Raw genomic sequence first — 14298 nt, 5'->3', positions numbered from 1 at the left:
CTGCACTGTATTGAAGGAGGGATGGATGGGGTCATGCATTGTGAGATTTTGGCAAACAACCTCCTTTCCTCAGTAAGAGCATTGAAGATGGGTTGTGGCTGGGTCTTCCAGCATGACAGCAACCTGAAACACACAGCCAGGACAAGGAGTGGCTTCGTAAGAAGCATTTCAAGGTCCTGGAGTGGCCTCGCCAGTCTACAGACCTGAACTTGACAGAAAATCTTTGGAGGGAGCGGGAACTCTAAACCCGAAAGATCTAGAGATCTGTATGGAGGAGTGTACCAAAATGTCTGCTGCAGTGTGCAAACTTGGTCAAGAACTACAGGAAACGTCTGACCTCTAATGGCAAACAAAGGTTTCTGTACCAAATATTATGGTCTGTTTTTCTATTGCATCAAATACTTATTTCATGCAATAAAATGCAAATTAATAATTTAACTTTTTTTTTTTTTATTCTCTCTCACAGTTGAACTGTACCTACCATAAAAATCACATACCTCTTCTTTGTAGGTGGGAAAACCTGCAAAACTGACAGTGGATCAAATATTTATTTGCCTCACTGTATGTCCTACTGTGAAGAAAATTTAAGAAAAAGCAAGTTAACATATGAATTATAAATGTGACTATGTTGCACCATTAAAACATAACTGGTTTTAGGCGGTCTTGTGCAATTTACAAGAAAAATCAAGTTTATTCACCTTTTTCAATCATGACATAAAATTATCTTTGTATTGTCACATAAGGAGGTGGTCAGCCATGAAGATGGGTTGTGTGACTGGTTTGGAAAGGTTTGTAACACACACACACACACATTATTCGACCACTTATTCTAGAAAAATGTTGCTACAGAAATGTAAAATGTTCACATCTTTCAAATGTAACTCACTGCAGTAAACTCACTGTAGTAGGATGAGTGTTTTGTTTTTTAAGTAAATTGCCCATAAGGGCAACAGACAACTGCAAATTCATGTTTGGCTGTCAGTCCATCTTATTTTTGGCAAAAGTTATCTTTTCAAATTAATAAACAATTGAAACTTTGTGGCACATCTGAGCAGCTTTTGTTGCCATCTAACGGGCAATGTGAGCATTTCACAGCTTCTGTACATTTCCTACTTGAAACCCAAAATTCAGAAAAAAAGAAGGCATTTACAAATATCAGAAATGCATGATGTTTTGCCACGTAGATCTTTGACCTAGTTTTATGGTTGTTGAGTTTTAGGACATGGAATGTTTTCGTAGAAGGTTCAGATGTGTGTAGAATTTTAAAGGAAAAAAAATGAATCATCCATTTTGGAATAAGGCTGTATGTAACAGAAAATGTGGAAAATTGAATTGCTGTAAATACTTTCCAGATGCACTGTACATTCCATCCAAACTGTGTCAAAAACATAATATCCCATTCAAAATATTTTATTGGCAAACATACACTTGCTATAAAAAACAAACTGAGCACTCCAGTCCTGTGAGTGATGATGATCTCTGCTCCAGACAGAGGAAATGACAAGACAGAGAGAAGTTCAGCTCAGACTCTGGGGAGGCAACAATAGTGATTGAAGTAAACAAGGGCAGATTGTGAAAGGACATAAAATGGGGAAATAATTGAGTGGGAAGCAGCAAATAACTTGTCATTGGTTTAGCTCAGTAGCAGTGTTAATTTTGACAGCATATTTAGTCAGTCTTGTCTAAAATGTCATTTAGTTTTATTCATAAGTCATCTGAATCGTTTTAGTTGACTATATATCAAGATTTTAGTCAGCTAAACCTACAGGAGAGTTAGCTGACAAAAACTGACATTTTAGTCAAGACTATGACTAAATACGATGCTCATATGCTGTCAAAATTAACACTGCTCAGTACAAAGGGAGGAGAAGCACATGTGATTAGGAGGCGGATCCATTTACATTATTCTGCTGGTATATGGAACTGTGTTCCATGTCACATAACACACCCACACACACCAAAACATGCAAAAAAAAAAAAAAAAAAAAAAATCACACACGCCCTCCTCACACACAGCACGCAGACGTCCATGTGGCACATACACGAGCACTCATTACATAAGGCACTGAGTGGGACCAAATCAACCTATGAGAATAAATGATGGCTGAAACATCTTAAAGGGAAAATATTTCAAATGCAAAGAACAAGTATGACGAGCATGCATTCTCATTCCTGTCAAAGTAACTATAAGGAAAACAGGCTTGGGCAACACCGAGCGAGGCTGGATTCTTAAAAGTTCGTAAAAGTGGCTATGTACGACATGCATGATGAAACACCACAGTTCCACTGTCGAGAAAAATAAGAACCTACAACAAACTCACACAACGCCAACTCAGAAATACTCACAATAACATATACGTGTGCTGCCATGCAAAAACTATAAACACAAAACCCAATGGATGATGAGGCGTGAGTAAGGCATAGTAATGGTCAAGCTACCGACAGAGTGGAGTCACATAACCCGTGCAGACGCAGTGAATGAAGTGAGTCACTAAACTTTATGACCAGTGTGTTAAAGACAGTTGTGTTCCATGTTTAGCATAAACTCTTTACTGTGTTGTCTTTGTTGCTTAAGGTGGATGTGCAAATGTCCACTGATGTTTCAATTTAATCAATGCTACACCTAATCCCAACAAGTGTATTTGCATGTAGCATTAAAAAAGAATATTAAATAAAAATGCATATGTGCATGTAATGTTGCATCATTCGGTGCACTTATGTGCTGCGGTCCAGTTTTGATTTCGCCGACATCCACAAAGATGTTTGTGCATTCCTTGAGCTCGACAGAAAATTCCAGAATGTACAAGTCGTTCAAGGTTCTAAACTGTTCTCAGTCTCATCCATCATAGGGTTGTAGGTTGGCCTCTACCTGCACAAACATACACAATAACAGCAGTGGTTATATTAAAGCTGTGTGGCCTTTCAAATTTCACAAAACTGAACAAACAGTGAAATCTCTCCACCATTTTCTCTCACCTGCAGCACACAGCAGGGATGCCCCCCTCTCACTCTTACTTTTTGCTCTGGCTATAGAGCCTCTGTCTATAGCTCTGAAATATTCTAAATAGTTTTCAGGTATTCAGAGAGGAGGTTTCGAACACAAAGTGGCATCATATGCCGACGATTTGTTGTTCTATGTCCAGGATCCAGTTGACTGGGTAGTCAACTTGCTTAACCCTCAAGCAACCGAGTGGGGTCATTTATGAGCCCGGGCACATATTTTTGTTCACAATTTCTCTAATTTTAATCGCAAAAAAGTTTCCTACCATGAATTTGTCAACCTATTTGTCCTGCATTTATTCATAGATTTTTGCACGAATCTGTGTGGGAAGATCTATGAGATTTTCGACATTATAGCTTCAGATAGTATTGTAATTTGCCATCTTTAATCATTATATTTTGCTGTTTTGCAGGGAAGCCTGGCCAACAGACCTAGAATAAGATTTACAGTTGCACAAGCACCAAGACTGATTCTTGATGCCCAGAGTGAGGATGAAAATAGCTCATGATTGTCACAATGACTGACATATTTGCTAGTCACCAGTTCTTCTATATTTGATGCTATAATTATCCTACCATATTAGTCACTAAAATAGCTTGGTCAGTTGAGGGGTAAAACTTTTGGAGTGTTTTCAGGTCACAAACGTAATATTGAAAAAAGATGCATGTTTTCCAGTTCAGTCAGCCAAACTTATTCTCCCAGATGCACTTTTCAGCTATCTAAAAGCTTTAAGTACTTAGGTATTACCATCTTGCATTCTCTAAGCTCTCTTCACAAGAGGAATTTTACAGTTAATTGAAAAGATTATCTACAGAGATGGAGTGTGCTCCCCTTTTCAATAGTAGGTCGAATCGAAACAATCAAAATGAACATATTGCCCTAATTTTTTTTGTTTCTTTTTCAGACTTTTCCTCTTTTCCTCTCCAAATCTTTCTTTAAATCACTTGATGCTATTATACTCTCTTACATTTGGGCTGGAAAGCCCCCTAGGATTCAAAAAGCATTTTACAAAGATCTAAAAGTGATGGAGGCTTTTACCTTACCTAATATGTTACTGTATAATTGGACCTCCAATCTCCAAAAGCTTAAAAACTGGTATCATTCCCCCAACACTGATTCCCTGCCTTGCTTTTTACTGCCCGCTAAACATGTCCCTTCCATTATACCAGCAATCCTGTTGTACTGTCTTCATTGAAAATGTTTGAACAGTGGAGACAACATTATGGATTAAAGTCCCCCTCCACCCTTGCCCCAATTTGGAATAATAATCAATTTTTGCCTTCGTCCTTGGATTCAGCATTTAAAACATGGAAGCCCCCTACATGAACTATGATGTTGTTATGGTCACTATCATAGACCGTATCGGTCATTACAGAATGTAGTTCAGGACCGTCTTCGTTTGAATTTTTTCCTTTCAGAGGAAATAAGTATGATTTTTTTTTTCCAGACAATATTCATTTTGACCATATTGGCAATGTCATATTATGAATCCATTATTTAAAGGGCAATAAATAAAATTATAGTGGCACCAAAGAAAATTCTTTTTACAACTTAAATCTTAAAAATGCAAAGGCTGTAGACTTTTAAGTGTGTCTGATTTTTTTTAATCTATTTTTGTTTAATTGGTACACTTCCTGTTCAATAACTTTGCATTTATTTCTGAACATTTTTTAAAAATGTGTACATAAAAAAATAGAGGTGCTAGTAATTCTGATGACTGCGTATAAAATATGCAACACAATGTGTCATATACTTAACAGTTATGTGACTGTACCATTGTTTTGCACCAAGTCAGACAACATCAAATCAATTTTATTTATATAGCGCCAAATCACAACAAACAGTTGCCCCAAAGCGCTTTATATAGTAAGGCAAAGCCATACAGTAATTACGGAAAAACCCCAACGGTCAAAACGACCCCCTGTGAGCAAGCACTTGGCGACAGTGGGAAGGAAAAACTCCCTTTTAACAGGAAGAAACCTCCAGCAGAACCAGGCTCAGGGAGGGGCAGTCTTCTGCTGGGACTGGTTGGGGCTGAGGAAGAGAATCAGGAAAAAGACATGCTGTGGAGGGGAGCAGAGATCAATCACTAATGATTAAATGCAGAGTGGTGCATACAGAGCAAAAAGAGAAAGAAACACTCAGTGCATCATGGGAACCCCCCAGCAGTCTAAGTCTATAGCAGCATAACTAAGGGATGGTTCAGGGTCACCTGATCCAGCCCCAACTAGAACCTTTAGCAAAAAGGAAAGTTTTAAGCCTAATCTTAAAAGTAGAGAGGGTGTCTGTCTCCCATAAAAACAGTGTTTTGTTGACATTATTATTTGCATTGTTCTAATCCTTATTTTAAAAGCTATACTTCAAGTTGTTTTTGTCATTTTTCTCCCCATAATATTGAATATGGCAGGGTACTGAGTTTTTCCTGGGTATATTGGTATGGAGTTGGAAATTCTTGTATTGTGACAACCTTAGTGTGCATGTATACTCACCCCGTGACGCAATGTAGCACTCGTGACAACTCAGCAGTCCATTACGAATCCTGACGTCCGTGCCTACAGTGGCGTCACCCAGCTGACCGTTACACACTCCACACTGATGAGAAAAACAAAAATTACGGTCAAGAAGCAGAGCCGCGCAATTGTGGACAACATACTGATTTATTGTGCGTGCATTAGCAAGCAAATTAACCCAATGTGTACACAGAAAGCTCATCCTTAAGGTGCCTTGACACTTGCACAAATTTGATCCCGGCATGGCACGTAACTTATTGTGCCAATGAGTAAACCCGTCGTAAACTGTCCGTGCACTGTGCGCGGCTGTGTGCCAAAGAAGATATTGAAATGTTCAAAATTTCTGCCTTGCATAAATTTCATGTCATTTGCGTGAACTAGCCGTGAACATTGCGCAACCTATTCGCAAACACTGCGTGTCAGTGCACGTCATTGCACACACACTTTACGACGAGTTTACTCATCGGTGCGGAAGATTCCGTGCCAATGTGGGGATTAAATTTTTGCAATTGTCAAGGTGCATACCATTTAATGATATGCATTGGCAAGATGAATTGCACGGCAGTGCGAAGCCAAAATTCGTGCAAGTGTCAAGTTGCCTTTAGAATAAAGTGCAGCCAATGTACAAATGTGTATTACTGTAATTAAAAACCAATGAGTAATGATTAATGAGCATTTATATGTACTACAACCCCTGGCAAAAATTATGGAATCACCGGCCTCGGAGGATGTTCATTCAGTTGTTTAATTTTGTAGAAAAAAAGCAGATCACAGACATGACACAAAACTAAAGTCATTTCAAATGGCAACTTTCTGGCTTTAAGAAACACTATAAGAAATCAGGAAAAAGAATTGTGGCAGTCAGTAACAGTTACTTTTTTAGACCAAGCAGAGGGAAAAAAAAAAATATGGAATCACTCAATTCTGAGGAAAAAAATTCTGGAATCATGAAAAACAAAAGAACGCTCCAACACATCACTAGTATTTTGTTGCACCACCTCTGGTTTTTATAACAGCTTGCAGTCTCTGAGGCATGGACTTAATAAGTGACAAACAGTACTCTTCATCAATCTGGCTCCAACTTTCTGATTGCTGCTGCCAGATCAACTTTGCAGGTTGGAGCCTTGTCATGGACCATTTTCTTCAACTTCCACCAAAGATTTTCAATTGGATTAAGATCCAATATTAAGACTATTTGCAGGCCATGACATTGACCCTATGTGTCTTTTTGCAAGGAATGTTTTCATAGTTTTTGCTCTATGGCAAGATGCATTATCATCTTGAAAAATGATTTCATCATCCCCAAACATCCTTTCAATTGATGGGATAAGAAAAGTGTCCAAAATATCAAAGTAAACTTGTGCATTTATTGATGATGTAATGACAGCCATCTCCCCAGTGCCTTTACCTGACATGCAGCCCCATATCATCAATGACTGTGGAAATTTACATGTTCTCTTCAGGTAGTCATCTTTATAAATCTTATTGGAATGGCACCAAACAAGTTCCAGCATCATCACCTTGCCCAATGCAGATTCGAGATTCATCACTGAATATGACTTTCATCCAGTCATCCACAGTCCACGATTGCTTTTCCTTAGCTCATTGTAACCTTGTTTTTTTCTGTTTAGGTGTTAATGATGGCTTTCGTTTAGCTTTTCTGTATGTAAATCCCATTTCCTTTAGGCGGCCTCTTACAGTTCGGTCACAGATGTTGACTCCAGTTTCCTCCCATTCGTTCCTCATTTGTTTGTTGTGCATTTTCGATTTTTGAGACATATTGCTTTAAGTTTTCTGTCTTGACACTTTGATGTCTTCCTTGGTCTACCAGTATGTTTGCCTTTAACAACCTTCCCATGTTGTTTGTATTTGGTCCAGAGTTTAGACACAGCTGACTGTGAACAACCAACATCTTTTGCAACACTGCGTGATGATTTACCCTCTTAAGAGTTTGATAATCCTCTCCTTTGTTTCAATTGACATCTCTCGTGTTGGAGCCATGATTCATGTCAGTCCACTTGGTGCAACAGCTCTCCAAGGTGTGATCACTCCTTTTTAGATACAGACTAACGAGCAGATCTGATTTGATGCAGGTGTTAGTTTTGGGGATGAAAATTTACAGGGTGATTCCATAATTTATTCCTCAGAATTGAGTGAGTCCATATTTTTTCCCTCTGCTTGGTCTAAAAAAAGTAACCGTTACTGACTGCCACAATTATTTTTCCTGATTTCTTATAGTGTTTCTTAAAGCCAGAAAGTTGCCATTTGAAATGACTTTAGTTCTGTGTCATGTCTGTGATCTTCTTTTTTTTCCTACAAAATTAAACAACTGAATGAACATCCTCCGAGGCCGGTGATTCCATAATTATTGCCAGGGGTTGTACAATAATGCCGTACCTTAAAACACTGCATGTGGAAAAACAGCCCCACTGTATCAACAATCATGGCAGCTCCTTTTCCCAGAGGCTGAGAACAACCAGAGCAGAGTCTCTTCCCACTAACACAACTATAAAGAGAGACACACACACACACACACGTTAAAGGTTTCCAACTTTTCTTCAAGCCGCTAATGAATGTTGTAATGTTTATGTTACCGGCTGGGAGAAGGAGGCTGAGGTGTTGTTGAGGACGACGTCTGTGTGCTCATGACGACATCATGAGAACCAGACCTGGTGATAAAAAAAAAAAAAAAAAAAAAGATATTTACTACATAACAACTGTCGGTAAAGTCACATAATCATGCATATCATTTGTTCGAAACACACAGACTGTACACACACACATATGGTTTTTCTGGGACTCGGATCTACATCTGTAGGTCAGAGTCCCAGATTTACATCTGTATTTAAGTTATCCTTCTATTGTGCAGAAACAGCTTTTCCAGTTTGCAACTTTTCTGTTCCAATTCAAGCTTGAATGTCCACCTCACTGAGTCCAGTCTGCTGGAAGTTTCTTCCTGTTAAACCTCAAGCAACCGAGTGGCCTACCATAACTTCATTAGTCTACATCTCCTATAGCTTTTCAGTTTGTTTGTTTTTTTTTTTTTTTTTTTACAGAAACCAGCCCATTGGTGTGGCAAGGACAAAAGGACAATGTAAAGTGAAAATGGACTGTGTGGGGACACATTCATGACCCCAGAAAGATATTTATTTATTTAATATTACAGGGTTTGTTTTTTATCATAACCTTCCATTTGTAATCACTACATTGTAATGTTTTGCAGCCAACAGTGGCTAACAGACTGAGAGTAGCAAGATTTACTTCTGCAGAAGCCTTTATGCAGATACTTCCCACAGTGATGATGAAACCAGCTGAAGTGATGGAGACGAGTTGGCACTGGACAGTGAAGACCATACGTCCAAGATGTCAGATCATTCTAATACAGAATCTCTCCATGACATGTGTACAACGTGCAACAGGGTAGTGTGCTCAGAACACAACTACAAACAAGCTGTACAGTATGTGAAGACTGTACTGAAAGGCAACAGTTTAAACAACTGAGCTACTTTAAGTTTACTGTAATTATTTTATAACTGGGCATCTCATTTTGACAGTTGTAACTGAGATATTTCAGTAATCTAATAAATATGTTGAAGTATTTCTACAAAAAATATTTTAAATATTAAACTTCCAGTACTCATAAGATGTTTGTTTACATTTTAAAAAAAATGGAATCATGGAGGTAAAAGTATGTGGAAAAACCAGAACCCAGACTGTGATAACATCATTGTAATTTGTTATTCATAAAGCCACTATGTAGTCATCAGTTCATCTATATTTTGGAGTAAAAATAATCCTAAAACTGTAATACACAATTCACACACAAAAAAACTTTTTTAAATGTGTGTTTATTTTTTCTAGTGTTAATGAAACAGAAAAACTGTTTTGTTAGCAACAGACAAAAATTGACTGAATAAATGTAATTTTGTTCTTAGAAATGTGTTTTGTAACTCCTAATTGCATAAAAAAGATTTAAAGTCAACCATTAAATATATAACATTTTAGAATAACTGTCATGAATAAAGGAAGCAGTACAGGAATGTTAAACACAAATGGGTCAAACTGGGTTATAAAAGATCCCACTCAGTCCTTTTAGTTGATAAAATAGATTGGTCGCTTGGGTCACGTGGTGGGTGAAGTTTACACTTTACTGTGTGCGCACAACGCTTCAACATGACACCTGTTGAGTTTTGTCACCATTTAAAGAAAGTGAATAGAAATGAAGGCAAACTCCTTTTGTGCAGGCAACAGCAGCGGGACGATACATCACGTGTTAGGATAACCATATAATTGGGTCTGTACTAAATCGTATTGCTTAACTGAAATGAGTATTATGAAAAGTGAAAAGTCAACTGTTGCACAGAAGAAATAACGACCCCTTGCAGAAGAATCAGAAATGATTTATATTAAAAAAACACACACAAACAGGAAACAGATTTCAGAATAATAATTTGTTTCTTCAAAGTTAAACAGTCACTACAGAACAGCGATGCCATTATGTACTGTGATATGTATTGTATTGTGGAGTTTGCACAACCTTCCACTCCCAGCAGGAGATCACATCTAGTCAACTCTCTTAATTTACAGTTTATGTCACATTTACTCGCTCAGGGCCCTGTCCCACTGGGAGGAGGATTAATTGCGCATGAATTGAGTATACAAATTGCGGGCATTCGTTGTCATCCGCAACAAAAATGGCCAAAAATGACAAATGTCCCAGTATGAATTACAGATATATTAATAATATACAGCGAATATATGATGAACAATCACGGTTGTATAATGCATGTAGTGAGGAAACGGATCAGACGCATTCCGATTATCACGGCAGTATTACAGGTGTATTATGATGCATCGCGCAAGTGTTGCAAATGCACGGCATCTGCATTGCGGTCATAAAAGAAGCGCACTCGGGCCGTCTGCATCACTATTCACACCAACAATACAGCCTCTGGAGCATTTGCTGGACTTGGACAAGTTAATTGGAGTAAAGAAGCAGTGAACAGGGCGAGTGGTGACGTCAGCGGATCGCATCAGAGCACAGCTTGTCTGAACAATTATAACAAGAAGTTAAATCTGTTATAAACACAGGAATAAATAATGTAACAGCTGCAGACAAGAAGGAAAAAACACGCAACTGTTTTATCAAGCCTTGACAATGTAAACAAGTCAAATAATTACCTTTTTAGACAGCTCAAAATGCTTTCTGCAGCTGGAGCTGTTCGCGCGCGACGGCCCAGCTGCAGCTTCTCTGTGATTCAGGAGGTGATTAGAGCCATTTTCAACAGGCAATTTGCAGAATAAAATGATTAATCTGCCACGAAATAATTATTTTATATAGGCAGCATCCAGCGCAGAGCGCGTGGCAGCCGGTAGAACAAAGAACGGCGTCCAACTGTGAACACAGCACATCTGATTTGCATCCGAAGCAAATCAGATGCAAAGCAGACGTAATAAAAATGTTTTATTCGTGGCCAATCTGTATGCAGTCGCTACAACTTATTTTAGTTCGTGATGTGGACATGATGGGCACGCAAAATATCCGTTTTACACACTGTCCCAGTCCGCTGCCAAGCTGCAAATCCCTGTCAGTTGTGGATATCAGCAGATGATGGCAAATATACAGCGCATAGATTGTGTATGTATTGAGTATGTAAGGTGGATGTCATCTGCAGTCAAAATTTTGTGCAGCTCAAAAATCGTGGTAACGGAAAAACATGCCTTTGCGGATAATTGCGGAAGTGTGCGGGTGTCGGCCAACTCATATAAGCATGTTTCACGCATATTGCGGATGTTAAGCGAATATGAGCCAATTTTATGCGCAATCCATACACAAATCCTCCTAAACGCCAGTGGGACCGGGCCCTAAACAATTGTACACTTCTTGTAAAACCCAATAAAGTTAAAAAAAACAACAAAAAAAACATTTTGTTACTAAACTGGGCAGCACGGTGGCTTAGTGGTTAGCACTGTTGCTTCACAGAAAGAATGTCATGGGACTGATTCCCACCTGTGGCCTTTCTGTGTGGAGTTTTGCATGTTCTCCCCGTGTGTGTAGGTTCTCTCCGGGTGATCCGGCTTCCTCCCACATCCAAAGACATGCAGGTTAGGTGGATTGGAAACTTTAAATTGTCTGTAGGTGTGTGTGTGGGTGAAACTGTGTTTGTCTGTCTATATGTGGCCCTGAGACAGACTGGCGTCCTGTCCAGGGTGTACCCTGCCTCATGTCCTATGAGTGCTGGGATAGGCTCCAGCCCCACGCGACCCTTAATTGGAGTAAGTAGTTGAAGATGAGTGAGTGAGTGAAATACTAAACACCACAGGCTTTGTCCAGTTGGTTTAATTGCAGTGGGTTCCCGGTTCAAACCCCAAAATTTCTCCATGTAATGTGGAGTTGTGTCAGGCACGTCAAACTTTGTGTTAAACTTGTGCCAAATCAACATGCAGATCCACCTCAGATCTGCTGTGGCGACCCAGAGTGGGGGGGGGGGAGCAGCCAAAGTCACTTTTATGAAATAATAAACAGCACGACCAGAAGTGACGTCACAAAGTATCAAATGATCAACCTAGAAGACAAGTACACTAATTACACACATTTGTTCTTATACCTTTTAACTGTACTTGGCTGGGTTGTCTGTGGGTTGCGGTCCAGAGAGGCTGTCTTCCACAGCTCCTGTTTTTTGGATGGCTCGATGGTGCGTGAGAACTCTACCAAAAAAATGCTTTACAAAATAAATGATCACAGAAACCAAAGAGCTCATGGTGATCGTGCACACATCAAACATCAGCATGTATTTGCATGTGCAGCCCACCCTGAAAATAATGGAGTTTAGACGCGGGCTGATCTTCATTTCCCACAGAGATGGTTCGGCCGTTCTGTTGCAGAGGAACATTTCCGCTCTCTGGATTTTTGTTTTCTTGAGTTGCTGTCACCGTCAGGCTTAACTGTTGGTTGAACAAACCAGATGGATTGAGGGGTGTCACAGTTTCCTCCAGAATCCTCCTCTCCTGGAGACAATAGGCAAAGACATAAAACACTAAAGTTGGAAGTGATAGGTTATTCTTTTTAATTTGGTTTGGGTGCATTTCCACCTCCTCATTGTGCTTTCGCTCTTCCTCCTCCACCTCCAGCTGTGCTCTCTCCCACTCCTTCTTCAGCTTCTCTTGTTCTCGCTGGTATTGCTCCTGCACAGACATAATGTGTTTATGTGAAAATGCCAGACAATAATCCACAGTGATGCACACGCACATATGTTTTTTCTGTTTAAAGGGGCACTCCTAGAAATCATGCAATGGCTAATCAACAGTTTTACAGCCTTTTGAACTGTGTTTATTACAAACAGTGTGCATGTCCATACGCGTGTCTGTGGGACACAGATACAGAAAAAAAAATTGTTCTGCTGAAAGATTTCCTACGCAGCTTCTCCTGCAGCCACATGGGAAACCTTCCTACTTGACAAGCCAGCTTAATCTTCCCATGAAAAACAAAATAAATTCAAACACAATGACTTGAACGTGGCTCATGCTATGAATGGTCCCAAAAACTCAAACACACTTGGATTTCCATTTCAGGATGGGGAAGACTGAAGCTGTTGAAAGGCTGCCCGTTATCCACTTTGACTAATGTCAACTCAAAGACATCAATCAACTGTCAGAACAGCGACAACTCTGATTTGTGTTCCCATGAGTGACATCATCAGACCACAATGCCAGCCACACAACCTGTTCAAGAAACTGAAGAATGAGAGAAAATAAATCAAACATTCTGAGGCAGATTCAAAGTGTTGCTTTGAAACTTTTGCTTAATCACCATCTGACAGCAGTGCTCTTCTGCAAAGATAAGCCACCAAATAACTCCCCCAAATTTTTCTTGCAAGTTCAAATTTAAAAGCAGGAGAGGGGTCCCCCCCCGCCACATTGACCGTAATAATACTGGAGATACAATCAGATCAGGTCCCCTTGGGCTTCTCCATGCACTGGAATCCACGACACTGAGGCATGCTGGATCATCCCCAAAGAATCACACAATATGGCCAATATGTCATAATTGACGTTCCCTTACAATGCAAAGGATAATCCTAATCTCAATATTCTGAAGCATCATTTCCTAATCCTGGTTGTTGGTATCCACAGCACTGCAGTGTCCAGTTGTCCCCAATTTAACAGCACTTAATGAGCCAAATCAGGTGGGCTCCATTGTTAAGCAAGTTGCTGATTAGCTGAACACACCTGACTACGATGATTTAGTCTGAGTAGATCAGGAATAAATGATAAATGTGCAGAACTGTACGTCCCAAGGAGCAGGATTAGGAGTCACTGTTACAAAGTAAGCATTATTTTACATAAACTAACTGCAACGTATCCAGCGATCCTCAGAAAAGCCAGAGGACCAAAGATATCCAGACCTGAGGTCAATGGTTAGGAGATGCTGTCAAAAATAAAAAGACCTTTATCTAGGTCTACAGGTTCGTAACCTGGTCATAGTCCCGGTCACGTTACGTATCTGCGTGTTTGGACAAGACACTATGCCTGCATTGTCCCAGTCCATTCAGCTGTAAATAGGTTCTAGAATTAGCTTTGGAAGTAACCTGCACTAAACTGGTGTCCCAGCCAGAGGAGAGGTAGACTCATCTTTGCATGACAATATGGAACACCAATGGGCCTCTGGACCTATGTAAAGCTTAGGAGTTGGTTTGGTCTTGTCACCTGTTTGTGTCCCTGGACAACACACTTCATCTGCATTGGCTCATTTAAACCAGCTGTAAATGAGTAATGGCCTTGGCTGGG

At 39.7% G+C, this 14298-nt stretch overlaps 1 protein-coding gene across 4 annotated transcripts in view; it reads right to left on the bottom strand.

Moving 5' to 3' along the window:
- Positions 1-1830: 1830 nt before the first annotated feature.
- The window catches only part of limch1a (LIM and calponin homology domains 1a), a 58682-nt gene continuing 46214 nt past the window's right edge, over positions 1831-14298 (bottom strand). For all 4 annotated transcript variants that reach the window (XM_034189284.1, XM_034189286.1, XM_034189285.1 and 1 more), the window contains 7 exons: positions 12604-12696; positions 12324-12519; positions 12120-12219; positions 8106-8180; positions 7909-8017; positions 5491-5593; positions 1831-2869 (listed from right to left, as the gene is read on the bottom strand). In XM_034189284.1, the coding sequence (XP_034045175.1) occupies positions 2844-2869; positions 5491-5593; positions 7909-8017; positions 8106-8180; positions 12120-12219; positions 12324-12519; positions 12604-12696 (702 nt within the window). In that variant the 3' untranslated portion in view covers positions 1831-2843. The remainder of the gene's footprint in view (positions 2870-5490; positions 5594-7908; positions 8018-8105; positions 8181-12119; positions 12220-12323; positions 12520-12603; positions 12697-14298) is intronic.

This window comes from Thalassophryne amazonica, chromosome 15 (genome assembly GCF_902500255.1).
Source record: "Thalassophryne amazonica chromosome 15, fThaAma1.1, whole genome shotgun sequence".
Classification (NCBI taxonomy): Eukaryota; Metazoa; Chordata; class Actinopteri; order Batrachoidiformes; family Batrachoididae; genus Thalassophryne; species Thalassophryne amazonica.
Note: the sequence above shows the minus strand (reverse complement) of the source record. Positions and strands in the feature narration are given on the sequence as shown.